The 25474-nt window shown below is 54.0% G+C and overlaps 11 protein-coding genes across 11 annotated transcripts; 8 read left to right on the top strand and 3 right to left on the bottom strand.

The window, feature by feature from the left end:
- Positions 1-500: 500 nt before the first annotated feature.
- On the top strand, positions 501-2481 carry BAUCODRAFT_217966 (uncharacterized protein). The gene is made up of 4 exons (XM_007680794.1): positions 501-1162; positions 1218-1441; positions 1578-2064; positions 2138-2481. The coding sequence occupies exons 1-4, from the start codon at positions 767-769 to the stop codon at positions 2330-2332; spliced, it is 1302 nt and encodes a 433-aa protein (XP_007678984.1). The 5' UTR covers positions 501-766; the 3' UTR covers positions 2333-2481.
- Positions 2482-4919: 2438 nt separating this feature from the next.
- BAUCODRAFT_74835 (uncharacterized protein) lies at positions 4920-5908 on the top strand (the record flags this gene model as incomplete). Its single annotated transcript, XM_007680597.1, has 4 exons — positions 4920-5037; positions 5096-5292; positions 5357-5709; positions 5791-5908. The coding sequence occupies 4 exons, from the start codon at positions 4920-4922 to the stop codon at positions 5906-5908; spliced, it is 786 nt and encodes a 261-aa protein (XP_007678787.1).
- Positions 5909-6298: 390 nt separating this feature from the next.
- On the bottom strand, positions 6299-8489 carry BAUCODRAFT_74794 (uncharacterized protein; the record flags this gene model as incomplete). The annotated part of the gene is made up of 3 exons (XM_007680594.1): positions 6299-6497; positions 6567-7830; positions 7904-8489. The coding sequence occupies 3 exons, from the start codon at positions 8487-8489 to the stop codon at positions 6299-6301; spliced, it is 2049 nt and encodes a 682-aa protein (XP_007678784.1).
- Positions 8490-9345: 856 nt separating this feature from the next.
- BAUCODRAFT_217573 (uncharacterized protein) lies at positions 9346-10308 on the top strand. The gene has a single exon (XM_007680793.1). The coding sequence runs from the start codon at positions 9409-9411 to the stop codon at positions 9898-9900; it is 492 nt and encodes a 163-aa protein (XP_007678983.1). The 5' UTR covers positions 9346-9408; the 3' UTR covers positions 9901-10308.
- Positions 10309-10896: 588 nt separating this feature from the next.
- BAUCODRAFT_158634 (uncharacterized protein) lies at positions 10897-13448 on the top strand. The gene is made up of 2 exons (XM_007680792.1): positions 10897-11327; positions 11380-13448. The coding sequence occupies exons 1-2, from the start codon at positions 11134-11136 to the stop codon at positions 13205-13207; spliced, it is 2022 nt and encodes a 673-aa protein (XP_007678982.1). The 5' UTR covers positions 10897-11133; the 3' UTR covers positions 13208-13448.
- Positions 13449-13802: 354 nt separating this feature from the next.
- On the top strand, positions 13803-16270 carry BAUCODRAFT_36470 (uncharacterized protein). Its single transcript, XM_007680443.1, has 10 exons — positions 13803-14176; positions 14234-14538; positions 14587-14658; positions 14737-14799; positions 14851-14900; positions 14954-15220; positions 15271-15577; positions 15629-15702; positions 15755-15867; positions 15918-16270. Exons 1-10 carry the CDS (start codon positions 14085-14087, stop codon positions 16144-16146), a joined length of 1572 nt encoding a protein of 523 aa, XP_007678633.1. The 5' UTR covers positions 13803-14084; the 3' UTR covers positions 16147-16270.
- Positions 16271-16787: 517 nt separating this feature from the next.
- BAUCODRAFT_217650 (uncharacterized protein) lies at positions 16788-18843 on the top strand. The gene is made up of 5 exons (XM_007680791.1): positions 16788-17734; positions 17787-18016; positions 18063-18384; positions 18436-18510; positions 18560-18843. The coding sequence occupies exons 1-5, from the start codon at positions 17140-17142 to the stop codon at positions 18706-18708; spliced, it is 1371 nt and encodes a 456-aa protein (XP_007678981.1). The 5' UTR covers positions 16788-17139; the 3' UTR covers positions 18709-18843.
- On the top strand, positions 18844-19587 carry BAUCODRAFT_217599 (uncharacterized protein). The gene is made up of 2 exons (XM_007680790.1): positions 18844-19296; positions 19349-19587. The coding sequence occupies exons 1-2, from the start codon at positions 18979-18981 to the stop codon at positions 19424-19426; spliced, it is 396 nt and encodes a 131-aa protein (XP_007678980.1). The 5' UTR covers positions 18844-18978; the 3' UTR covers positions 19427-19587.
- Positions 19588-20166: 579 nt separating this feature from the next.
- On the bottom strand, positions 20167-21892 carry BAUCODRAFT_217911 (uncharacterized protein). The gene has a single exon (XM_007680789.1). The coding sequence runs from the start codon at positions 21745-21747 to the stop codon at positions 20452-20454; it is 1296 nt and encodes a 431-aa protein (XP_007678979.1). The 5' UTR covers positions 21748-21892; the 3' UTR covers positions 20167-20451.
- A 1-nt stretch (position 21893) lies between these two features.
- Positions 21894-24080, top strand: BAUCODRAFT_217710 (uncharacterized protein). Its single transcript, XM_007680788.1, has 2 exons — positions 21894-22405; positions 22454-24080. Exons 1-2 carry the CDS (start codon positions 21936-21938, stop codon positions 23688-23690), a joined length of 1707 nt encoding a protein of 568 aa, XP_007678978.1. The 5' UTR covers positions 21894-21935; the 3' UTR covers positions 23691-24080.
- Positions 24041-24850, bottom strand: BAUCODRAFT_59544 (uncharacterized protein; the record flags this gene model as incomplete). Its single annotated transcript, XM_007680558.1, has 3 exons — positions 24041-24087; positions 24148-24406; positions 24476-24850. Coding segments are annotated over 3 exons (681 nt in total), but the record flags the coding sequence as incomplete, so codon positions are not given.
- Between the last annotated feature and the right edge of the window lie 624 nt (positions 24851-25474).

Raw genomic sequence — 25474 nt, 5'->3', positions numbered from 1 at the left:
TTATGGGCCGAGGGTGGCAGCGCTGGCGTGTTCGACGAATGGCTCAGAGTCGACTGTCTCGGAAGCTCGAAGGTTGCTGGTGCCAGCCTTATTCCTTTGCACATCAGCGCAACATGCTTGAGCGAACATGGGTGAGATCATGAAGGAGGCGAGCCGTGTGGTCCTGGAGAATGCATTGCAGGCCGGCAATACGCTCTCACTACCACGGGCTTGAGTACAATTGATCTTATACATCCAGTAGAGAGTGATTTCTTTGGTCTGACGTCGACATAGTAGCCGGATAAGCAGGGCCTACAAGGCGTTGTTTGTGTATTGCGCGACTGACGACTCGCTCTAACTGGCCATGGTCAAGATGGCCCCCGCGCACACACAGATGGCAAGCACGCCCATTAGCTGGTTTCGAATAGAGACTTTGAACCTACGTCGGAGTACATTACCGCGAACTGTAATCAACGCCAGCTGCCACCGCAATCAGTGGTTTGCGATGCCAGACAACATACAAGACTTCGGTCCACAGCGGCCTACGCCTTTACGCTATAACGCGGCCAGGAAGCTTTGTAACCTTACTTTGTGCATGCGACTACAGTGTACTAATACAGTAGTGTTGATGGTTTCCTAAGGAACGCTGGTCAGAGTCTTAGCCTACGTCTATCAGCCTTCCTTGACGTCTTACACATCAGGCCGCATTTCGGATAGGCTTCGCCAGGCGGTATCACTACCAACCTGATATCGGTCGCTGTGGGCTTGACGATATCGTCACACAGCAATGGTCAGGCAAGGAGCTTCTGTGAGGGATGACGATGTGGAGGAGTCTGCGTCCCCTGACCGACTGTCGTTACCTCACAATGCTGATCACTCATCGGCCCCGAGAAGATGGAATCGCCGTATCGAGAGCCTCATCGGTTTTGAAGCCCGGGGCCTGGAACGGGTCTCACCAGAGGAACGCCAAGCGCCCTCTGGAACCAACGTGCTGCAGATGCTTTTGCTCTGGTTCTCCGCCAACCTCACGGTCAACAATCTCGCCATTGGGCTGCTCGGACCTCTAGTGTTCAAGCTTGGCTTCTCGGACTCTGCTTGGTGTGCTGTGGTCGGAGTGTTGTGCGGCTCCGCTTCCACTGCATACATGAGTACCTGGGGTGCTGTTAGCGGCAACAGAACGATGGTCAAGCCCCTCGATGTACCTCCTAGCGAGAATATGCGTCTGACAAAGCATTCAGGTCGTCCTACGCTACTTCTTCGGCTATTATCCTGCAAAGATCTGCACGCTTCTCAACATCGTCCTTATGGTCGGCTGGGCGACCATTGATTCAATCACAGGCGGGCAGGTGCTTTCAGCGGTTAGTGGAGGTAGTATGTCCATCGCTGTGGGTGTCGTCATTGTAACTGTGATCGAATGCGCGATTGCAGTCTTCGGCATGAAGATCTTCCAAACCTACGAACGGTACGTCAATTACCCTACCCAACATCATTATTCCATTCTGTGCATCGGCCAAAGCTGGTGCAGGCACATAACTGCGCCGTATGCGCTTGGAAATGCACAGCCATGCAAAAACGTGCGAGTTCCTGACATGTGGTAGCTTTGCCTGGCTACCCCAAGTCATTATGCTCTTCATCCTTGTCGGTTCAGCTGGGCCGAACTTCAACACATCACTGACCTCGTCCGTCACCGGCTCAGCACTAGCCGCGAACCGCTTCACGTTCCTAACAACCTGCTTCTATGTCCCAAACTCATGGGCCGCTGCAGGATCGGATTATTACGTCTATTACCCGGAGAATACACCTCGCTGGATGATCTTCCTACTAACTCTTGGGGGCCTTTCGCTGTCATTCTGCTTCATGGACTTGCTTGGCGTTGGACTCGGTTCGGGCGTAACCGTGCTGTCTGCATGGTCCGACGCTTATACCACGTCTTCTGGCGCACTTATCGCGACAGGCTACGCACCGTTACGCGACTTCGGCAGATTCTGCGCCGCAATAATCGCTCTAGGTGTCATCTCTAACTGCACGCCAAGCATCTACAGCGGAGCCATCGATTGCCAGATTATGGGTCGGTACGGACAAATGGTGAGCAGAGCAACTCATAGTCTTGAATATGATTCCTGTGACATAGCTGACCCGCCTTCCCATCGGTTTGTAGATCCCGCGTTGGATATGGGTCCTCGTTCTCGTCGGAATACAGCTAGTCTGCGCATTAGTAGGGCGAAACCACTTATTCACGATCTTTCAGAACTTCTTGGCGCTGATGGGATACTGGCTTCTGCCAATGATCTGCATCGTTCTCGAAGAAGAATCTCTCTTCAAGCGCAGAGTGACTCCGGACTGGGAGGCTTGAAACGATCGCTCGAAACTTCCAGTCCGACTTGCAGCGCTCGCAGCGTTCCTTCTAGGCTGGCTGCGTGCGGTTCTTGGGATGTATGAGACCTGGTTCGTCGGCCCACTTGCGGTGGCAGTGGGCGATGCCGATGTCGGCATGTGGATAGGCAGTGGTTTGGTCATGGTATCCTACCCGCCACTTCGCTGGCTGGAGTTGAGATATTTAGGGAGGTAGCCCGCCAATTGAGCAGATGACTTCTGTGATGCCTAGCACACCTGCAGCTGACCGGACGTGGTGCGCGTTCGCCGCAAAGTCATGTACAATGGTGTGCTCTCTAGTGCCGTTACGTCTAGTACGGATGAACCTCCTACCCAATTGGAATACCGGGACATCTTCCGTGTGACATCCGCGACCTACGATATACCATTGATTCGATCAGGTTTGGAGCCTTCAATTCTATCAACGAGTTTCAGCATGTCGCGCGGTGGCCCAAGCTTATGGTCACACCGTCACCACTCGCATGTTGGGTGATACCAAAAGCTCAATATCGAGAACTCCTTGTAATTACCAGACTGTACCGTGGTTACAATGACTCGAACCCAGACCCTTGCTTCACGCCGTTGGTCACACTAAACTTCCATAGCAATAATATCATCCTCATCCCTGATATTGCACTTCTTTGCGGCTGATCGACTATGAACGTGTCCGCCTTCCTCGTTGGCAAGCACTCTACACCGGGCGGTCTCCCAGCTCACCGATCGGAACCTAATCTGTATCCGCAGGGGAGCACTTCCGCAGAGGACGAGGCGGACTTCACGCTTGCCAGGTTATTCCCAGATGCGGCACCGAATGGGTACGATATCTTCTTCTACGACCGTCTCGGAGTCGGCGGAATTAGGAAGCGGATCCGATCAACATCATTGAAACTCCGGTAGAAGTCTCCATCGCAGAAGGACTTGCTGTCATGCTAAGAAATGGCACGTTTCCCGGCACGGTAAGTGCATCGACGCGTGGCTCCAATTGCCGCGAATGTAGCCACTGTCTCCGAAGTTGTTCTCAGGGCAAGGCCCGATGCCACTAAGGCATCGGAGTAGGCACGAGACGGTCCATCACAGCGGTACTCTTAAGGCAACATAGTGATTTGTCTTGTAGCGCTAAAAGGACGTGAATCATCTTTTCTGCTTTTGACGCTGTATTCTCCTGATCATACTACGTCACCTACGGTGATGTTGGTTGTGTCCTATAGTGGCGACGTGAACATGATGCCTCTTTGACTCCGATACGAGGGGACTAGTAGTCAAGAATGCGGCAGCCTGCTTGAAGTGAAGTGCAATACACCCCAGCATCCGATGTCGAGATCCCGAAGATGGAAGGGCTGCGAGTGGAAGACTAAGGACATTATGGCTCTGCCGCAAGAGAGTATGGGGAGGTAGCACATATCGTTCACTGAATCAGTACGAGAGTACTCCAGGTGCTGTAGTGACCAGGCGGGTTGCGGGCGTGTTTAAGACCTGGAAGTGTATTTGTGGACAAATGAATTCGTGCATAAGTCTAACTGGTAAATACTCGGCAAACCGTTCGATAGAGGCTAAGAGTAACGTACCGAGGGGACGACATCTGACAGGATGCACTAACTTCATTACTATCCCTGCTCTTTGGCGTTTGTGGCGCGCTACCCCTCCCGACCTGGACCTCCTTCAGCATGGCTAAGCTTACCTCGGTGCCTGCCAAGTTGTCATGTATTACTGATCGTTCGGGCGTAAAGGCTTGTATATAGATGGCGTGAACTCCATTGGCGTTTGTCCGACCACCTACTTACTCTGCTGCTGCCCTCTTTCGATTCGACTTTGCCAATATACAGTAAGGCAGGCATTCTCAGGCAATCCCAGCCAGAGCACTCTCCCTCAAAACACCCGAGGTCCATACGATCCACTTGCTAGCTCATTTCGAGGCACCGAGCCGCGGTACTTCGACACGTCCGAGTTGCGGGATATCCAGTCTGGAGAACTCCACGTTGTACCCACGCGGAGGTCCTCCACACTACCAGCGCTCGATTGGAGCAAGAGGGCGGTCGACACTAAAGTTTATTCGATCGGCGCATCTCAACAACCGCTGCGCATCTCCACTATCGCACCCACATCTATAGCAAAGCGCGAGGCTGAACGTCATACCTATCCAATTTATCCTGGGACACGTGTGACACCGTAGCACCGATAGGTCCTGGGTCCCGCACTAACCCTGCGAATGTTAACGCCGACCTTCCTGGAGCAGCCACGGGGTCTGTGGGGAGGCGTCCGTTTCATTCGTTCCATTCATGGACGGGTTGGGACAGTCGAATTGCAGGAAAGTACCGAGGACCTTGGGTAGGTCAGAATTGACCTCAATACCCTCGCCTTATGGCAAGTACAATAGTTTCGTGATCACACCCTGCAACTTCTCTTCCCTTAGCCTCTACGAACTCTCTCATTTCACCGGAAGAGCTCACTTTACTACACCACAGGGTTATCTCTGTCAACAACCCATTCATATTTCGCACAGAATCAACAGCATGGCCGCCGAGATGGCAGAAGAGAAGATTGGTCACGATATGGGAGCACAGCTTGAGATGGGCAACGGAGCCGATCTCAGCCGTCAAGTCACCGTGACGCTCAGTCCGGCCGACTACGAGCGTCTCTTCTTCCAGCCTTCTGCGCCACGCCGTGGTGATCTTGCCAAGCGCTTTGGTATGTACTCAGCCATGGAGTAATCCCAGCGGCAGAGAGCCTAACGAACATCATTTAGCCAACCCAACTCTCCTCGGCCTTTTGGGCTTCCTTATTCCATATACCTCCACCGTCCTTACACTTTGTCAACTCTCGGGCTCGGAGCCGCCGTACACGCTGATCGGTCTCTCTGGGGATTATTATTTCTTGGGCTGCATTGCCATGAACATTGCTGGTATTTGTGAATTCATCCTTGGCAACACCCTTCCGTTTGCTGTGAGAACCCACGCCTCAACAATAGCCAAATCCGCGAAGACAATAATACTAATAAGATTTACAGGTCTTCGTTATCTACGGCTCGCACTGGGGCTCGCTAGCCTACACTCAAGACCCAATCCACGAGACCACCGCTCCGTTTGCCCAGCTCGGTGGTGCAACCGGTGCGGCGTACAACAGCTCCCAGGCCTTTCATAACGTCACGATGTGCCTTGTCAGCTTCGCCCTGTTCATCGCCTCGGTCCGCACCAATGTCTTCTTCAGCCTGACGTTCTTCGGCCTGCTTGGGCTTTTCGCCTTTATCGCTGCCGCCGACTTCTACGTTCCTCATGTCAAGACTGAGGCGCAATTGGAACACGTCAACACGCTGCTGAGATGTGCCGGTGGCTTTGGCTTCATCGGTCTAATTTGCGGATGGTATGTTACATCCAACGGGAGCAACTCTCGTTGAACCCCACGTCTGTTTAATAACAGCGGAGATGCTAACGGATGTGCTAGGTACCTGGCGATCCTCGAGGCTTGCGAAGCCGTCGGCATTCCTAACAAGCTTCCGGTGCTTGATCTCTCCTCGAGAGTTTTCGCACCGAAGACCAACAAGGTTCAGAAAGAGACCTAGAGATCGCAGAGCTCCGACGAAATATCTGTCTATTGTTGGCTGGATAGCATGATACACCTTGGCAACTTTGTGTGGGATGACCAAAAGCGACGCAGCGTTTGGCACCCGAGTCATAAGATGCAATCGCCAAAGCACAAAACTGTTCCGCGCCAACCCTCTGGGCATTATCGTTACACATTTGACTTGTGCCTCTTCACGCTAAGCTCCAAGCTGCTTAAAAGTATTGTGAGAAACAACCGACTTATGCGCCTTATGAGATAAGTTATGGCCGTGCTATTGAGAGCGTACTCCTGCACTTGTATCAAGTCGAACAGCTGGAGGATAGTACCGTCCAGCGTTTGCGTTGCAACGTTAGGAAGATCTTGGGATGGACTTTATGTCTACCTGACCTCAAAAGGCTGTCGTTCCGGTCTTCACCGCTTTTAGCACGCCTGCATCTGCTAGCCTCTCGATCATGTTGAAAAGTACAAAGTCACAGCCACGCTTCACCACCATGTTGATCGTCACCGGTACCATCTCCGTGTGATATGTTACTTGACTGTAGTACGGTACTTGGCCGATTGGTATGGTGTAATCTGCGCACCCATACCTACACGTTGAACGCAGAAGTCAGCACGGTCTTGGACAGCGGTGAGGGATAAGGACACAGTCGACGCACAAAGGACAAATGCTTGCGCCGGTGACCGCGGCACCTTTTGGCGTAATTGCCAGAAAGGAAGCGTTTGGATTATTGTTGAGATTCTGCTCACGGTAAGATGGTAATCCGCCTGTACCGATATCGTAGAGCATGACACTTTCGGAGCAGGAGTCTGCAGTCGAATACTGAACGTACGTCTCGTACCACTCGACAGCTGCATTCTTCTGCTCCAGAGCGTTGTTGTACGCTGTGAAAGAGTTCCGCGTCTCATTATAGGCCCGCCAGCCGGCACGCCGAGCAGAGTCGATCGGCGGGAAACGGCCATCGAATAAGCGAGCCCAAGTTGTCACCAATGGCTTGCCGATAACTTCCCACTGTGTGTACGAGTTGATGATGCCAAGAGGGCCGTTATTGAGCGCAACAATATTATTGACGGCGGGATTTACCGCAGCTTGGACGGTGGCGGTGAAGTTAAAGCGCTTGACCGTCATACCGAAGAGGGAGCTCATGTTGGCTATGAGCGCATCAAGGATGGGTTCGGCTGCCGAGTTATTCAACGGAAGATAATCTGTTGGAAAGAGAATCGTCTTTGGGAAACCGTCATTGTCCGGTACGCTCAACGCCGCCAGTCCGGTGACATTCGAGCTCTGGTGTAGAGACGGCGTGTACCATTGCTTCGCAAAATACGCCCATTTGTATGGATCTCGTGAGAACACGCCGGCAGTGTCTGTGGCTCCTCCAAGTGGAATAACACCGTCGAGGGTGATCATACCTTGACTGGGCCGGTTGCCGTATGTCCCGGACACGGCAGCAGGGCGCCTCATGGACGAGCCGGTATCGCTACCAATCGCATAGTCCAGCCAGTCATAAGCTGCTATCGAGCAGCCGCCACCAGACGACGACGCGGAACATGTAAGCCAGCCGTCACCGCGAGGATTGAATGGATAATGCTCGTCCTGCCATTCCCACGGGTTCGCTCCAGACGCAAATTGTGCCAGCTTATACTTTCCTACAAACGTTCCACCGAGGTCCAGGATGCGCTGAATGGACGGCGCAGTGGCGTTGGCCGGCGAACTGATGTAGGCCCATGCCTGTGAGCCTCCTGAAGTTACCAGTCCTTTGATATCAAAGAGGTCTTTGATAGCCACACGGAATCCAGCGAAGGGTCGAGGATCGTTCCAATAGTAGAGGCGTGATGGTACAGGGATCAACGGGTAGCCGAAGTTCGGCAGTGCCAAATCTGCTGATGTGAAGTTGCCGCTACCATCTCCAGATTCATACGTTCCTGCAGATTGTTGGGTAGCACAATCAGCGGTGCTTCAGCGGTTGTGATGGTATGGACATGTCGCTCCGCTTACCGAACAGAAAGTCTCTATAAGTGTCTTCATACAACCGGTAAACAGGAGCAAGACTTAAAGAAGCGTCGCTGAGCACTGCCAAATATGGGCCAGGAGGGACCACAGAACTATTGAGAGAGTTGCATATCGTGGCAGCCGGCATTCGACCGCCAGCTAGAGCGCTGTCCAGGAAAGTTTCGGTGACATTGAGCGATGCCAGATAGGTTAGGGCTGCGCTTCCCATGCCTGGCGAAGCGACTGTGGACGAGATATATACGCTTTCAAGAAAGTCAGGGGTCCAGACATCATCGCTGGCATAGCTTCCAATAGTAGCGCTGAGAGATTGCTGTGTTATACTGGAAGTATTAGAGCTGACGACGGTAATCGGGAAGCTAGTCCGACCACCGCTGAAAGCGTGGAAGTTGCGGTCGCCGGTCAGGCTGATGGTAGCTTTCGGATACTTCGTGTTGGCGAGGTAAGTGATGTTGCCAAGCTGGAATACCACTGCATCGTCGGTCTTACTCTTCAAGAAGGAGATCTCACTACGCTTCAACGGCAAAGCGGTCACTGCGCCAAGTAAAAGAACAGAAGTAATACCCGTCTTCATGGTGAACAGACTAAACCGCATGGTTCCCTCTCCTACCTTCACCCGGTCTGGCACGCTTCACTTTGTATACAATACCTGCGGACATGTTCGCTCTGCCGTCCGCCATGATAGGCGAGACGGGGAGTAGAAGGTTGCATTGCGAGATGCCGCATCAGGAGCAGTGTAGTCGTATGCGTGAGCTTGGCGCTCAAGGTGGTACTTGGCATGCATGAGTAGACCCAGCCTCTTATCGCGGCCGAGAGGAGGTGAACGATAAGCCCAACAGCTCGGGCAACTGTGGTAGAGCAGCACGTGGCGGTTACACATTTGTACTGTCGGGGGTAAATGAGACAATGTGCTGCTAGTATGCTTGCAAGACGCGTTCCCTAGCGCATGTGAGGGGATTGAGGGCGTGTTGTTTGTCGGAGACGGGAGCAGCGATGGCCTGTGCAAGTAGTCCCAAGTCAGAGCCGCCCTAAACCTGAAACGATTCTGTACTTCATCCGAAGAGGAAGCTGTGGCATAACGGGAAGGCACGTCTAATAGCTTCTGTAATCCTCAGCGAGAGAACACAGTACATCAAGTCGAAGACCAAATGTTGCGCCCTGCTTATAATGCAAAGCCGTCGAAAACATAATCTGCGTCGCACATTCGACCAAAAAACTGTTTGCGTCTCTTTGTTTGCATGTGTCATCCTTAGTGCAGGGGCCATGCTAATCTTCTCTGTATTGTTTCAAATTGACCAAATGCCCGAAGGCAATGGAAAATTCAAAGAACTAACATTATATGGCGTGTTTGCTCGCCGAGCTTTACCCAGCAATGTTGTGGTCAAGCATTTAGCGGCGTCTGCCGAGCGCGAATTCAGTACACATTCGAACTCGATGCCTACCGCTGTGCAATCAGTCTGATCAGTTGTTCTTGACCAAGGCTATACACACCCATGGCACAACCTTCTCGGCAGCCGAAGATGATGTCTTCGCGTTTGCTTACGATGAAGTTCATGCAAAGATCGGCTGGCTCTCCGCCTTCGCCTGCGCCAACCACGCCTTCAGAACCACCGTCCAAGAAGCAGCGGTTATCGTACGGCTCTTCTGCTTCTACACCATCAAGAACGCCGCGCTCAGATGCAAAGCTCGTCCGGGAAGCGCTTGAGGCGGAAGAAAGCAAGCGAGCCCAAGCGCTAGAACGTGAAGCAGCAGACAGAGGCGAGACGAAGTGGTACTTGAGCTTCAAGGAGACCCGCCCGTCCGTTTCGCAGTCGCCGCTGCGAGTAGTACCGGCGGGCTACGCTGCGCTAGATACTGCGGGGGTCGAGCGCTCATCAAATCAGCTCGATGACGAAGTGTTTACGCCAAGCGTGAGTGGCAGGAGGAGCTTCGGCAACTTCAACAATGCCGCAGAGGTATGTAAGTGTGCATTCACTGCTATCTAGGGCTCACGAATATACAGAAGAGGCGTGGTTCTGATGCATCGTCCTCGGCGCCTTCAGATGCCGGCTCTGGCGACCTAGATGCGGACGAGAGTGATGACCCTACTGGCGCCAAAGCACTGATCGCCCAATCACGAAAGGAGGCTGCCGAGAAAGTACGCGCCGAACGAAAAGCGAAGCGCCACGTCGAACAAGCAGAGAATCATCGTCTAGCTGAGGAGCGTCGCAGCAAAGAGATCAAGCTGAACCAGCTAACCAGCATATCCGGTGGTCGCAATGGAGGTTCGCCCAGTAATAACCTGGTGTGTCACGAGTGCGGCCAGAAAGGGCACAAGAAACGAGACTGTCCACGGCTACGCGAGCGACAACGTGGCCATTGAAGCCGGCTCTGTCTGAATCACAGGATATGGACTGGTGTGCAACGACTCACTCAACATAGAAGGATCTTGGTAGGATTGCCGGCGTGGCATGAGCGAACTAACCTACTCATTGCGCAGCTTGTAGGAAGACAGCCCATCCCATCGATCGTGGGACTGGCCGTCGAGTCGTGAGTAAGTCGCGCTACCATCTTAACGCGGGCCTTGTCTCTTACTTCTCTGTGGTTTCCGCATTGCAATCTGTAGGTTGTTTATATTTGTGCTCAATCGTTCCATCATTGCATTGCATGAGGCACTCCATTGAACTTTCACTTCGAACTACCTAACAAGATCGCGACGGACACATATGACAGTCGCAAACTCTCCATGACAGCACGCTCTCGCCAACTCCCAACCTTAACAGCATACATTTGCACCAAGTGTCTAATACCCGCTTGCACATATGTCATGTAGGGGCTCCGGCTACGGTGACCAAGGATCGCCGTGTCGTGTGAAGATTCACAGGCTGACACTTAACGATGCGCTGAATTCGGAGGTTGTCCAGGTTGAAAACGTGCACTGTTGGACTGAGCATCGGGGGATACATATCGTGCTCCGCAGCTACGTAATTCTTGCAGGGGAACGGATGCCTCCGCAATCGTGCCAACTGCCAACATTAAACACCACTATCATTGTAGCCCACCTTGACTTTTAACCTCCCTTACTGTTTTGTTTCCCTAACCCCTGCATTCAGTCCGCGGCAACATTCGGCACACGGATCCTTCCTACTTCGACTCCTGGTCCCTACACGGTCGATAGCAAAGAGCGACAATTAGGAGGTTATACAGAAGAAAGGCTATGCGACAATAGCGCTGCGAATATGGCACCTCATGGTTTATTGGCAGTCTTACTGTGCTCCTTGACTGTATATGCGACATCCAATCTTGCCAGCGCCGCAAGTGAGCAATACGAGAGTGTCGTGAGCGTAGCGAGCAGCGTGGCCTTTGGCACTGCAGGGCAGGAAGAAAAGGGGAGTCAGGCGGCGAGGGATGCGTACGAGAGCGCTGTTACTGCGTGAGAAGACCCCGATTTGTACCATAGTCGGACGCGACTGACATCGATGCAGGGTATCCGAAGCGGTCTATGGCACACCCTCGACCGCACAAGCCGCCTCATCGGCCAGCTCATATGTTAACGACGTTGCCGTTGCCGCCAGTTCACGCTACAGCGATGCCATAAGTCAAGCCTCATCGCATTACGATGCTGCCAAATCCCGCGTGTCTGCTCAGATTTCTGGCACGCCAGAGCCGGTGCATAAGCAGATGTACTCTTCGATCGAATCCGCATACTCCGACTCAGTTGCGGCGGCGAGCAAACGGCTACAGTATGCTTTGAGCGCGACAACAACCACAAGTGGCAGTCTCTTAGCTACTCAGGGCCCGTATGAGAGCATCTCGTCCATCGCCTCTTCAAGACTTGCGGAGGGTCTCAGCATTGCGTCAGCGCAGTACCAGTCTGCCAAGGTCGCTGCGGGTTTTGAGACGAGCCCTGCGCCTCAGGCTTACCTGGCGTCGGCGCAGATGGCGTATTATCAAGGCATTGGCTACGCGCATGATCAGTATACTTCCTTCGTGCAGGCGGCGAGTAGTGCTGTGGGCGCGACACCTACGACAGGCTACCAGGCATACGTCGCTGCGGCTCAAAGCACGTACAGTGCCGCTCTTGCAGCGGCGAGCTCGAATATGCAGAACCTCCTGAGCTCGTCCTCTACAAGCGGAGCACTTGACAACATCTCCGCCGGATACGACAGCGCTGTTGCGGCTGCTTCGTCCCAGCTTGCCGCCGCCTCGTCTCAAGCCAGCGAGATGTTTTATGGCACCTCTAAGGGCAGCATCTCGCAAGCTACAGAAGCTGCGGGAAGTGCATACAGTAGCATGGCATCCCAAGCCAGCTCTGCCATCTACGGTTCCGAGACCCCTTGGACCGAAGCTATGGCGTCTCAAGCGAGCGATAACTGGGAAGCACTGGTTTCCCGCGCTAGCCAGCAAGTCTACGGTCAGCCTCCACCGTTCTCCCAGAGCGTTGTGAGCCAGGCAGGTGCATATGCATCTCAAGTCACTGAGGCCGCAGGCCTGTACGCCGCCCAAGCTAGCGAGGCTGCGGCGAAGCAGTACGATGCCGTCCAGTCTCTCTTTTCGGAGCTTGTGAGTGGCAAAGAGCCGGACTTTACGGACAGTGTCATGAGCCGATTGCAAAGCGCTTACTCGACTGGCGCTCCGGCTGTGGCATCGAGCGCCAGCAGCTACATCAGTGATACGTACGTCTCTGCCTCGAGTGCCGTCTCTGCGGTCTTCACCCCACCTGCAAGTCTCGAATCTTTGGTGCAACAGGTAAGAGGCGAACTCGACTCGGCTGTCGCTGCAGCTAGCGAGCAGTACTATGGCAAGACTAAGGGTACCATTGAGTCCGCCACCGAAGCCGCGGCGAGTGTCTACAGTGATACGGCGTCTTCGATCAGCGAAGCGATCTACGGCCATGAGACCGGGTATGCGGAAGCGGCACAATCCAGTCTCGCCAACATTGCCTCAGCTGCCTCTCGCTCCATTTCCGAAGCCGTTTACGGTACTTCTACTGGTACGCTTGAGGTTGCGTCGGCGAGTGCAGCGAGCGTGTACTCCTCGCTTACGTCTGCAGCTTCCGCGCAAGCATCTTCTGTCAGCAGTGCTGTGAGCAGCATGCTCTACGGTGAGGAGACAGGGTATGTCGAGGGCATGAACGACCAGATCAAAGAGGCCATGGCGAGCGCCCAAAGCAGGATTGCGGCGTTCGGGGGGGGTGCGAGTAAGATGGCAGAAGATACCATGAGTGCGGTGTCTGAGGGCGTGAAGGGGGCCGCCAGCAGTGTGAGCAGTGTGGCGAGCGAGGTGACAAGCAGGGCTAAAGATGAGCTTTAAGTAGGAGAAGCACGTCAAATGAGAAGTCGAGATTAGGATGACTGGAGGTGCAGGCGAGAAGAGGTCGGAAGGAAGTTGTTACGACTGTACATGCGGGTTAGGATGGATGAGGCCCAGGTTGATGCATGCCTCTCTACATCGCGAGATATCCTTTTGAGCGTTATGGGCGATGTAGTGACAGACATGTATGTGTATATGGTTTGATGATCTCCTCTTGACCACAAAAAGCCATGCTTTCCTGGCCTTACAGTCTTCGATGAGATGGCAGGCTCGTAAGCCTGTTGTCATTCTCGTTCTCGTTCGCGTTCTCGCGCAGTTACTGCGATATAAACATTGGCAGCGCGCTTTGATAACCCTCCCGGTATCACGCGAGTATCAAACGACTTCCAAGCCACCAGATCAAGATCAAGATCAACCCGACGCACCTGACCCGGCCCCATGATCGTGAAACTCCGCTACAAAGCCCCAAAGTCCGCAGGTAACCTGGGGCAGGTCGTGTTTGGCGATCCAAGCGCAGTGATGTCACCGCACTTGGCCGTTGCTCGGTGACCAATCCTGGCGCGAGACATCGAAGAACACCGCCGTGGAAGGAATAGCAAGGTCCATGCGCGGCGCGGGGCGTGCAGAGCACATGCGGAGAGAGCATGCTTGAGTGCATAAGCGGCGCAGATCAATATGGAGACGTAGCATTGTATCCGCCCGCTCCACGTTCCGTTCATCTTCTTCAGCTGCCCGACCTCACAAACCACTCCTCACGCTTTTTTGTTCATTGCTTGGTGGTGCACTTCCGTGGCACCGTTGAAGACGCATTGAGCTGGCGGGACTGTTGCTCCCCGAGCTGACACCATTCACCAGGTTCGTATAACACTCAGCAAGAATGGGCTTCGCACTACAGAAGCCAAAGGATGAGCCTGGCTCAGCATGGCCTGCCATCATGGTAGGCATGTTTGCGGCGTTCGGTGGTATCTTGTAAGGACGCCAGCCTCCGGCCACCACGCTTTGCCGACAAACTGACCACCTCAACAGGTACGGCTATGATACTGGTACCATTTCCGGTATCCAGACCATGCCATACTGGAAGCAGGAGTTCGGAGACCCCGGGTCTGGTCGCATCTCACTCATCGTGTCGATTCTGTCAGTCGGTACATTTGTCGGTGCTCTTGCAGCAGGCCTGCTTGCAGATATTACTGGCCGCAAATGGGGCATCATCCTGTCTGCCGCAATCCCTTTCAACCTCGGTGTCATTCTGCAGGTCGCGTCAACATCTCAGCCCACTTTCATTGCCGGCCGCTTCTTCGCCGGTCTGGGTGTTGGCCTCATATCTGTGCAAAGTATGCCAGATGGTCCGTGTCTGACGAAAAGATGCTGACAGGGGACAGTTCCAATGTACCAGGCAGAGTCACTCCCTAAATGGATTCGTGGCTTTGTCATCGGAGCGTACCAATTGGCTAGTAAGTGAAGCGAACAAGCAATGTGCAGTCCTTTTGGCCTAGATCAGACACGGCTAACGCTCCTACCCTTGGTCTTAGTCACCATTGGCCTGCTTTTGGCAGCTCTTGTAAACTATGGCACCCAGAATCGCACGGACAGCGGTACGTAAGCCAGGCCATGCTGATCTTCTGTAATCTGACAGACTTTCGCAGGATCTTACCGTATCCCGCTTGCTATTCAGTTTGCATGGAGTCTGATACTCGTAAGTTCAAGAGCCTCGTGTCATGGTATGACACGCTCTGATTGCTTCTGCAGTGTTTCGGCATGCTTGCGCTGCCAGAGACGCCACGCTACTTGATCAAGATGGGCAGGGACGAGAAGGCAATGAAATCGCTCAAGTACCTACGCCGTCTGCCATTGGAACATCCAGCGCTCATTAGCGAATTTGAGGAGATCCACGGCAACTGGGAGTACGAGAACTCGCTCGGGAAGGCTAGCTACATCGACTGCTTCAGGGGTAACATCGGCAAACGCACCCTTACCGGTGTTGTTCTGCAAGCTCTTCAGCAGCTTGTTGGTGTTGTAAGTCGCGCAATAATATCCGACAACCGCCTTGTGCTCACCCTTTGCAGAACTTCATCTTCTACTACGGTACGAGCTACTTCGCGAGCTCGCCGGGCTCTGGACTTCCGAATGCATTCATCTTGCAGGTCATCACCAACGTCATCAATGTGCTCTGTACTTTCCCCGGCCTCTACGCAATCGACAGGTTCGGCCGCCGCTTCGTCTTGCTTACCGGCGCTATTGGCATGGGGGTGACCCAATACATTGTTGCCGCCTGCGGAGTTGCAACGCCAATAACGAACCAGGCGTCGGCGGCGGCGCAGTTCGCATTTATCTGCTTCTACATCTTCTTCTTCGCATCGACATTCGGCCCTGGTACGTGATGTCTGGAGCTATGATTGATGGATATTGCTGACCCGATTTCAGGTGCTTGGGTGGTAACCGGCGAGATCTTCCCATTGAAGGTTCGAGCGAAGTGTCTCAGTATGACAACGGCTGGAGTAAGTCCGCTTGGAGGTGTTGAGTAGCCGCTAAGCACTGACGAATCTGCAGAACTGGTTCTTCAACTGGCTTCTTGCTTTCATCACGCCGTATCTTGAGGGTGCAAACTACGCTAACCTCGGCTCTAATGTGTTCTGGATATGGGGCGGATTTTGTTGGATCGCGTAAGCATCAGACTCTGATATGAATGGCTGGGAGCTGATATCAGTTATAGTGCTGCCTGGATCTACTTCATGGTCTACGAGACAAAGGACATGACTTTGGAGCAGGTCAATGAGCTCTATGAGAATGTCAAGTTTGCCCCGAAGAGTCCCGGCTACCATGCCGCAGTCCGACGCTTTTCCGTAGCTGGCGGCGACAACAGTAACGAGGCGCGACCGTATGCAGGCGAGTTTGACGACAAGAAGGACGACTCCTTTGTTGAGAAGAATGACGTTGCCTAAGGGGCTGCCCAAGGCATGGACGGACCGTCACAGGCCAGCGACAGCCTCAAATTATAATTCAATGTTCCGCCAGTCGCTGTATTTTAGATCAGGACACCAAGTGTTCAATGTAACAAGAGGATCATGGTTGAAACAGCAATTGTCTCTGCACTGGTCCATGACGCTGTAGCTCCATGCTGGCAAGCCGTAGGGGTCTGTGCTGAGACTCATATGGCTGACTCGCGCTTTTTGCGCTCCTTCATATCGAAACGCCAGCACCTCATTCTCCTTGGTCCTGCCGACTAACATTCTGCACCTGTTCCCACCGACCTCTCACACGGTCAGAGCCCAACGATAGCTTGTAAAAGTACACCTGAACTGTCCTTCCACCAACCATGTTGTGTCAGTATCCCAAGTACGATGTACGACAGACTGCACGATCATCGCACTATGACCGTGCGGTCCACTAATTCGACTGCATCACCAACATCCTGCGTGTTAGCCTCATCACTTGAAATACCAGTGCATGGCTGTGGTGCGTCGTCATTGCGCTTTTTGCGAAGAGCGATGAAACGACAGCACTGTTAGCGCTGCGAGAGCTCGGATCCTGGCACAAGCCTCCTACTGGCCCAACAGCAAGCGACAGCTTCCGAATGCCAGGCTATGCCTTGATTATGCACCTCTTGCAGCTTGACGGGGTTACCTTATACATGGTACACCCAGCAACAATGGTCGTCTCTGCTTGCGTTGCAGAGATCGGCGACATGCTGCTGGCGGGAATGGAAGCACGCGCTGACAGCACTTACCGCTCCAGAAGATTGCAGTGAGCGCCTAAGATTTGAAGGTGAGACTGTCAAGTATGTTGGCACTCCCAAATGTTGATATCTACATCGTCGTGTGCAAGACACCTTGATTTTGTGGCCGTCACCTTTCTCTTTCATCAATATCGTACCTGGCTTTCGTCCCAAAAGCCAGCTTTGAAGGTACCGATTCGAGTGAGCACTTGCACTCGAAATGTCGCAACACCAAGCAGTACCTTCATCCTTCGGACCTGAAAGCCAACGCAAAAGCGAGGATGCCATGAGGCCGTCGAATGATAGCGGCAAAGGGCTGCTCAGATCAGCGCCACACCCTTTGGAACCCAAGGTGAACTCTCCAGCCGCGCGTGAATCCTATGCAGCACGACTTGACTACGACCCACAAGAGGAGCCACCACCACCACGCCATCCGTCAAGACAGATGATGCGCTGGGGTCCACCCCCTACCGAGTATGCCTGGGATGAGCGCGATGAGCGAAGACCGTACGGCCGCATGTCCTACGATTATGGTGGGCCGGCTAGACATGACTACTATGGTGACGACACGTGGTATAGACAGCGGAACAGACGTGGAAACTCTGTCAGAGAGCCGCCGTCGTCTCGAGGCCCGCCTCCGCCGCATAGACTACCACGTCAACAGCCACAGTGGGAAGAAGCCTCTGACGAGGATGACGATGACCACGAGCCGCCACGGAAAGGCAAGACAGAAGTACAGAACAGGGACTCACCGCCACCGGAGGAGATGCTCAGGCTTCCTTTGACAATGTGGATGAACAGCTCGCTGAAGAACCGTACGTTCATCCTCCTCTTCTTCACTAACTACAACGCGCTGATGGAAGACAGACTTCGTCGCCACATTGGGCGAGTTCGTTGGGACTACAATGTTCCTCTTCTTTGCTTTTGCAGGCACGCAGGTGGCCAACATCGGCAGCTCAGATGCTACCAAATCAACTACGAACCAGTCTAATGGCTTCAGTCCAATTGTGCTTTTGTACGTCGGTATCTCCTTCGGCTTCAGCCTGATGGTGAATGTCTGGATCTTCTTTCGCATCTCTGGCGGGCTGTTTAATCCGGTATGTTCGCAAATATATGGGAAGACACTGTCGCTGACGTGGTTAGGCTGTCACATTGGCCATGCTCATGGTCCGTAGCGTCAGCCTCGTCCGCGGTTTCCTTTTGCTCGCTGCGCAGATAGCTGGTGCTATATTTTCTTCCTTCATTGTGAAGACTCTGTTCCCAACATCCTTCAACGTGCGAACGACGCTGTCGGCGTCAACGTCGCTCGTACGTGGCGTTTTCATTGAGGCGATACTGACCGCGGAGCTTGTTTTCACGATATTCATGCTGGCAAAGGAGAAGCACAAGGCAACATTCATGGCGCCGGTCGGAATTGGGCTTGCTCTGTTCGTGGCAGAGTTGGTCGGTGTTTATTACACTGGCGGTATGTTAGCAAGATGGGCTGCATCACGTACCGGCACTGATGAAGCTACAGGCTCGCTCAACCCAGCACGCTCGTTCGGACCATGCGTAGTTACAGGCCACTTTGACAAGGAGCATTGGATATACTGTACGCTTTGAAGCTTCCCTCTCACTCGGTAGCACTGACAGTGATCTAGGGGTTGGGCCAGCCGCTGGTGCTATCGCAGCCGTTGGCTTCTACCAATTCATCAAGATTCTCGAGTACGAGATGGCAAACCCGGGCCAGGACGAAACTAGCGAGGGCGCCGCAGCGAAAGCTGCAACGCCAAAGAAGGAGAGCGTGTAATGCACTACAGATCAGTGAACCCGGCTGAGTTCAGTGTCTTACCCAACTGGAGAATCGATTCAGGGAGCGAGGTTTTCGACACTGGAGAGTTGCTGCGGAACGCTCAATACTTTGTACAAGCCGTAAAGTCCACTTTCGGCTGACCTCGTATCAACGTCTGGATGCAAATCAGTCGCACTTGCCATTGAGCATAAGCAAAAATATACCTGCTAAGGAGGCGTACACGTGCTGCATAGCATCACCGTCAGGTGAGCTCCGAGAAAGGAAGGCATGAGCTTGCCAGCTCGTGACCGATCAGGTGACCAGCAGGTTGGGTTCTCTTTGTTGCCAAGCGAGTCTCACTCTACAGTCTTCTCAAGTCAGTCACTGAACTCTACGCCAAGCATCGCGTTTGCAGTCAGCATGGCGGCCATGATGCCTTTCAATACAGACACTCACCTTGACATGAGCGGCTTCCGCAGTGACTTCGCCTCCTCGAGATTCGCCGACATCATTATACTCTACTGTGGCCATCAGCTGCCAGCGCACAGGATCGTGCTGGTGAAAGGGAGCGAATGGTTCCGTCGTGCTCTTGCAGGCGACTTCTGTGTGAGCATGTACAACGTTACGGGTGGGTGGACCTGACTCTAACCGTTGACAGGAAGCTGGGGCGACCAAGATCGAGTTAAAAGACGATTGCAACCTTCAAGCCACGTACAAGATGATCTTGGTCCTCTAGGGTCATAACGGCTACGATGTCAGTGAAGTGACCTGCACCGATGAAGGAGCCAAAAGGGTCACGGAGATTGTCGATCTCTACGCGATGGCATAGAAGTATATGATGCCCGCCATCTACTCACGCATAGCCAACGACTTCCCTATGCTCCTTGAGGTCTTCACGGCCGGGGTGGGATACCCAAGCTACATCGACCAGATCGCCACGCACGTCTACGTTGCCCACGAAGTTACTGCGTTCGAGCTCCGAGCAGCGATCGTCAAAAGCTATACGGCGAACATTGCAATGTGCATGGACAGTGCAGCTTTCGCGGAGACGTTGGTCGATGTGCCAAAGCTGGCCCATGATCTTATCAGTATGCTTGCAAGTTCTATTGGCGAGATCCAAGTCAAGAGCTACAAGGGGCCGGCGGGCTCGGCAGGCAAGCGTAAAAAGGCGAAATTCGAGCTGGAGTCGTGATGGTGTCAATTACGCCATGGCCGCCATGCGCAGTCTGAGTCGAATAGGCGGCGAAACGGCGTTTGAGTGCTGGCATATGCATTCCGTCTATCGGACCTGGGCGCAATGAATCGCAACGCATTTGGGCACGAGTTGCCTCGGTGGATGAGGTTAGGTGCGACCGGTCGTAGCTTCCCTTTCAAATAGCGTCATATATGGCTCACGTGGTCCGGCTCACGTGGTCCGGCTCACGTGGTCCGGCTCACGTGGTCCGGCTCACGTGCTCTGAACAACTGCGGACTTCTTCCTCGTTCGTTTCGCCAAATAGTACGGCATCGTGTTTCCCGCTCGTGCAACGCCTCTTACGCAGGCTGAGTGCTGCCGCCAAACTGACTCGATCAATCGTACGGACCTCGCCAAGGGGCTGTCCCAGGCGGCTGCCAGTTCTAGACCTAATGGATGCTGCTTCCTCAGAGCGACAAAGTTCGGCGCGAGCACCACGCTCAGCTCTGCAATGCTGTTGCCTAGATATTGCAAGGGTGCCTCTGAGAGAAAGCCTTCGTTTGCTTCCACATACTGATTGCGCGCTCTCATCTGAGCCCATGTTCTCGGTTGAAGGCCCTCCCGATCACCATCCGCCGGATCTCGCTTGTCCCAGCTCCGATCTCATACAGCTTCGCATCACGCATAATCCTGCCGGCGGCCATCTCGTTCATGTACCCCATACCGCCCAGACACTGGATAGCGTCCATGCCGCATTCGGTTGCCCGCTCAGCAGCATACAAGATCGCTCCCGCACAATCTTGGGTCTTGATCTGCGGGTCTTGGTAGCTCTCATCGATCGCTCGGGCAACGGAGTACGTGAAGGCGGAGCAGGCGCGGTACTTCGTGTACATATCCGCAAGCTTACCTTGAATGAACTGCGTCGTCGCTAAAGGAGCACCAAACTGCTTTCGCTCGTGCACGTACGGTATTGTGACGTCTAAAGCAGCTTTCATCAAGCCAAGTGGTCCGGCTGACAAGACCAGTCTCTCCAGATCCAGACCTTCCATGAGCACTCGTACACCACCATCTACATGCCCCAAGATATTCTCGGCCGGTACGAAGACATTGTCGAAGGAGAGCTCGCCCGTGTTTGAGCCTCTCATGCCGAGCTTGTCTAGCTTACGGGCTACGCTAAAGCCAGGGGTAGATGTCTCTACAAGGAACGCTGTCATGCCTTTTCGTCCCTTTTCGGGATCCGTCTTCGCATATACAACGATAACATGCGCATCGGGCCCGTTCGTGATCCACATCTTGGTGCCATTCAAGACGTATCCGCCGTCCTTCTTCGTGGCCGTCATTCGCATGCTAAGCACATCCGAACCGGCCTCATGCTCCGACATAGCTAGCGCACCTATTGTATCACCTGATACTAGGCCTGGCAGATACTTGGCTTTCTGGTCGTCGTTCCCATTAAGCATGATCTGATTCACGCATAACTGAGAATGTGCGGCGTAGCTCAAGCCTATGCTGCCGCTGGCCCGACTCAGCTCCTCCAATATGACGCAATGCGCTTGGTAGCCCATTGATAGACCGCCATAGTCTTCATCAGCCGTCACACCTAGCAAGCCGGCTGAGCCTAGCTTCTTCCACATCTCGTGAGGGAACTCGTTCTGGTGGTCAGTCGACTGCGCGACTTCGTAGGTGATCTCTCGGCGCGCAAATTCGATTGTGCGTTCGCGCAATTCTTCCAGCTCGTCCGGCGAGGGTGGGCGGAAGCCCTTCGGGTGCTTCTGCGTCGATGCATGCCGGCTTTGGACGGCGAAGAAGACAGATCGAGATGCGCGAGCTGGACGAGTGACGGCGGAGCGAAGTAGTGCTGCTCGGACTCGCAGAGCCGCCATATTGCCTACTGTCCCTCGTCCGCTCGGGATGCTATATGGGAGGAGGGAACCGTTCGAAGTAGACGCTGTGCCTTCCCCACGCGGAGATCCCCACACGCCCGCTTAGCCTCGGCTCAAGAAGCGTGGATGTCGATCGGTCGTTGTTCCTCCCAGGACCTACGCCGTCCACCATCACCATGTAGGCTGATATGGCCGTCAGTGCAATGTCTCGTCCGCTACTGCGCAGCGTGTACCATCTGCCACGCCGGAAGATCAACACGGCACAGCATCTCCGGCAATGCCGCCGCAGGGTTGCAACTTTCACAGCACGCGACCACGCCGCCCAACTGTCGATAATCCCCACCGCTGTCGACAAGAGCAGCACGATATACCAGCAAAATGCCGAGGCAATGGGAGATCTTACGGCCAAGCTGGCTCAACTTCACGCCGAAGCAGCGAAAGGCGGGCCTGAGAAGGCAAGGCAGAAACACATTGAGAGGCGCAAGATGCTGGTCCGAGACCGAGTCACAGCATTGATAGATGCAGGCAGCAGTTTTCTTGAACTCAGTGCGTTGGCCGGTCACAACGTGTACGAGGAAGATATTCCCGCCGCCGGCATGGTAACTGGGATCGGAGCGGTAGAGGGTGTAATGTGCATGATTGTTGCCAACGATAGCACGTATGTAAAGCTTGCCTATCCCGCGACGCTTTGCTGACCAGCCCAGAGTGTCAAAGGCGGGACATACTATCCTATGACTGTCCGCAAGCATTTGCGAGCGCAAGAAATTGCGCTCCAGAATCGCCTGCCATGCATATATCTCGTCGACTCCGGTGGTGCCAATCTGCCTCATCAAGCGGATGTCTTTCCCGATCGAGATCACTTCGGCCGGATCTTCTACAACCAAGCCCGAATGAGCTCGCAGGGCATCCCGCAGATCAGCGTTGTGATGGGACCTTGTACTGCAGGCGGTGCTTACGTGCCCAGCATGAGCGACGAAAGCATCATTGTGCAGGAACAAGGCACCGTCTTCCTTGCCGGACCGCCACTCGTCAAAGCAGCTACAGGTGAAGAGGTCACCGCCGAGGAGCTTGGAGGCGGCAAGCTGCACTCGGAAGTATCTGGCGTGACAGACTATCTTGCTGTCGATGACACTCATGCCCTGGTCCTCGCCCGAAGGTGCATCTCCAACCTCAACTACCCGACATCAGACAGCGCGTCTCGAAGAAAAGGCTGGACCGAACCAATCCACGACCTTGCTGAGCTTGCCGGCATCGTGGGCACTAACCTCAAAACAACAATTCCAATGCATGATGTAATCGCACGCATAGTCGACGGCAGTCTGTTCTCCGAATTCAAGCCACTTTACGGCAGCACCCTGATTACAGGTTTCGCGACCATTTATGGCCACCCTGTCGGCATCATCGCCAACAACGGTATCCTCTTCTCCGAGTCCAGCCTCAAAGGTGCGCACTTCATCCAGCTCTGCTGTCAGCGCAACGTCCCGCTCATCTTCCTCCAAAATATCTCTGGATTCATGGTGGGCCAGGACGCGGAAAAGGGCGGCATAGCCAAGAACGGCGCCAAGCTGGTCACAGCAGTGGCTTGTGCGGAGGTGCCCAAATTTACTGTACTGATCGGCAGTTCGGCGGGGGCTGGTAACTACGGCATGTGCGGGCGTGCTTACAGTCCGCGCTTTCTTTGGAGCTGGCCGACAGCGAAGACGAGCGTGATGGGCCCAGAGCAGCTGGAAGCGGTTATGAAAGCGGTAGGTAGGAAGGTGGATGAAGGATTGAAGGCGAGGATCGAGCGGGAGAGCGATGTGCTGTTTGCGACAGCTAGGCTGTGGGATGATGGAGTGATTCCTCCCGAGCATACGAGGAGGGTGCTCGGCATGGGTTTACAAGCAGCGATGGGTGGAAGTGTGGAGCAGAAGGAAACGAAGTTTGGAGTGTTCAGGATGTAACACGTGGATCCTCCGGCACGAACGCTAAGTCGCGGCACCTGCTACTGCCACTAAGTGCTCATACGCACAATGAATCTACCTCCAAGCCATACCAACTCGACCTGCGCACTCGTTCGTGATTACAAACACCCTGTCGCGAGAAGGACTGGATGTCTTTACTCACCGAGCAGTTGCCGGGCATGCTCGACAAACTGAGCGGCCGCTTGCTGGAAGTGCTGCAGCCCATTGACCGGGCCAACCCAGTTCCCAGCTCCACCGTCCTCTGGCCAGGCGAACGCCGCATGCGGATCGATAGCACCCGGCGCAGCGTACACACATCTGTTGCCGTGGTTGATTTGGTCGGTAGCGGAATACGTTGCAAGGCAGACCCAGCAGAAGCCGGTCCTGCATTGCGTGCCTGTAGCTGCTGGTCAGCACAAACTCAAGTGAAACCAACGCTATTTCTTTCGGCACTTACATGTCATCTTGTCACAGCCGGACGAGCGCTGGATATTCATCTCGCACGTCGGATTTGGGCACTTCTTGCAGACGTCCTTGATGGTCTTCTCGGTTGCTTCCTCATCCATCTTCGTTTGCCGCTCCTTGCGCCCTTGATACTGAGCGCAAGTCTCACCCTCATGGTACGGCCGATCGCACGGCACGCAAGCTCTGGTGCCGCATGCCTTGCAAGTGCAGATGTCGTCTTCGTCGGGCTTGGCTTTGCCCTTCTTATTGCTCTTGGGTTTTGAAACAGCAGTCTCACCTGTGACCTCCTTACCGTTCTTCATGACCTCGATGATTTAAACCTCACCATCTGCCCTGTGGCCAGAGTCGAGCAAGGACTGATGAACTTGACCCTCTCGGCACTTCGGATTCAGGCACCAACGCCAACCGGGACTCGTCACTGCGATGCCGGCGCGCTCAAACTTGTCGTACTTCGCATGCACATCCTTCGCCGCCAAGCGGTTGACGTCTTTGTTGCTCAGAACCTCAGGACATTCCGGACTGGAAAGCTTGTCGTAGGTCACCGTGTCTAGTTGAGTGGCGATCCAGATCTTGGTGCACCGCTTGCAGGTGTTGATGAGATGCACGCATTTTCCAGTTGCAAGATGGTTAGGGAAAGAAGATGATGCAAGGGTGCGACCGCAGGTGGTGCAGTCATACTTCTCCGGCTTGGGCTTTTTGGCAGCTTTGCGCTTCGTCACACGATTGTTGGTGGAGATTGCGGAAGCATGAGCGGTGTTGTCGGTCTGTTTGCTTTCCGCCAACCTTACGCTGCGGCGTGTGGTCGTTGGCGTCGATTGCATAGCTGCAGCCTTCCGAGGCGCCATGCTAAGTGTTTCGCTGAGTTGAGTTCGATCGAGCTGTACGATCGGCGTGTAATGGCACGATTACACCACAGCATGCTACATCAGCAGGATTGTTGAGGAAGTATGACTGCAGGTGAAATTTGCTTGCGGCATGAAACACTGGAAGAAATTGGATACGGAAGACTGGCGATGTTTGAGTGGTGTTACCGGCTGCAACGGTAGACTAGCGTGCCTGCCTGGCTTTGCGAAGTGAATTGAGAACGATATGTGAATATACACCAGGGATGACATGTCACTGTACCATGTTACACTGTATCCACCATTTCTGCAGGCTGCGGTAGACGCACGCCTCGAGAAGGTCTCCGCCCTGGAATATTCATCTTGTTCTCCAGAAGTGTGCTGTTCCGGAGCACGCTGCTCTAGTGACTGACGAGCACATTCGGCGATGCTCAGTTCGCCATGACTCTACACTTTAGATCCACTTATCAAAATGTA

This window comes from Baudoinia panamericana (assembly GCF_000338955.1).
Source record: "Baudoinia panamericana UAMH 10762 unplaced genomic scaffold BAUCOscaffold_10, whole genome shotgun sequence".
Lineage (NCBI taxonomy): Eukaryota > Fungi > Ascomycota > Dothideomycetes > Mycosphaerellales > Teratosphaeriaceae > Baudoinia > Baudoinia panamericana.
The sequence above is the reverse complement of the archived record's forward strand: the minus strand, read 5'-3'. Positions and strand labels throughout refer to the sequence as shown.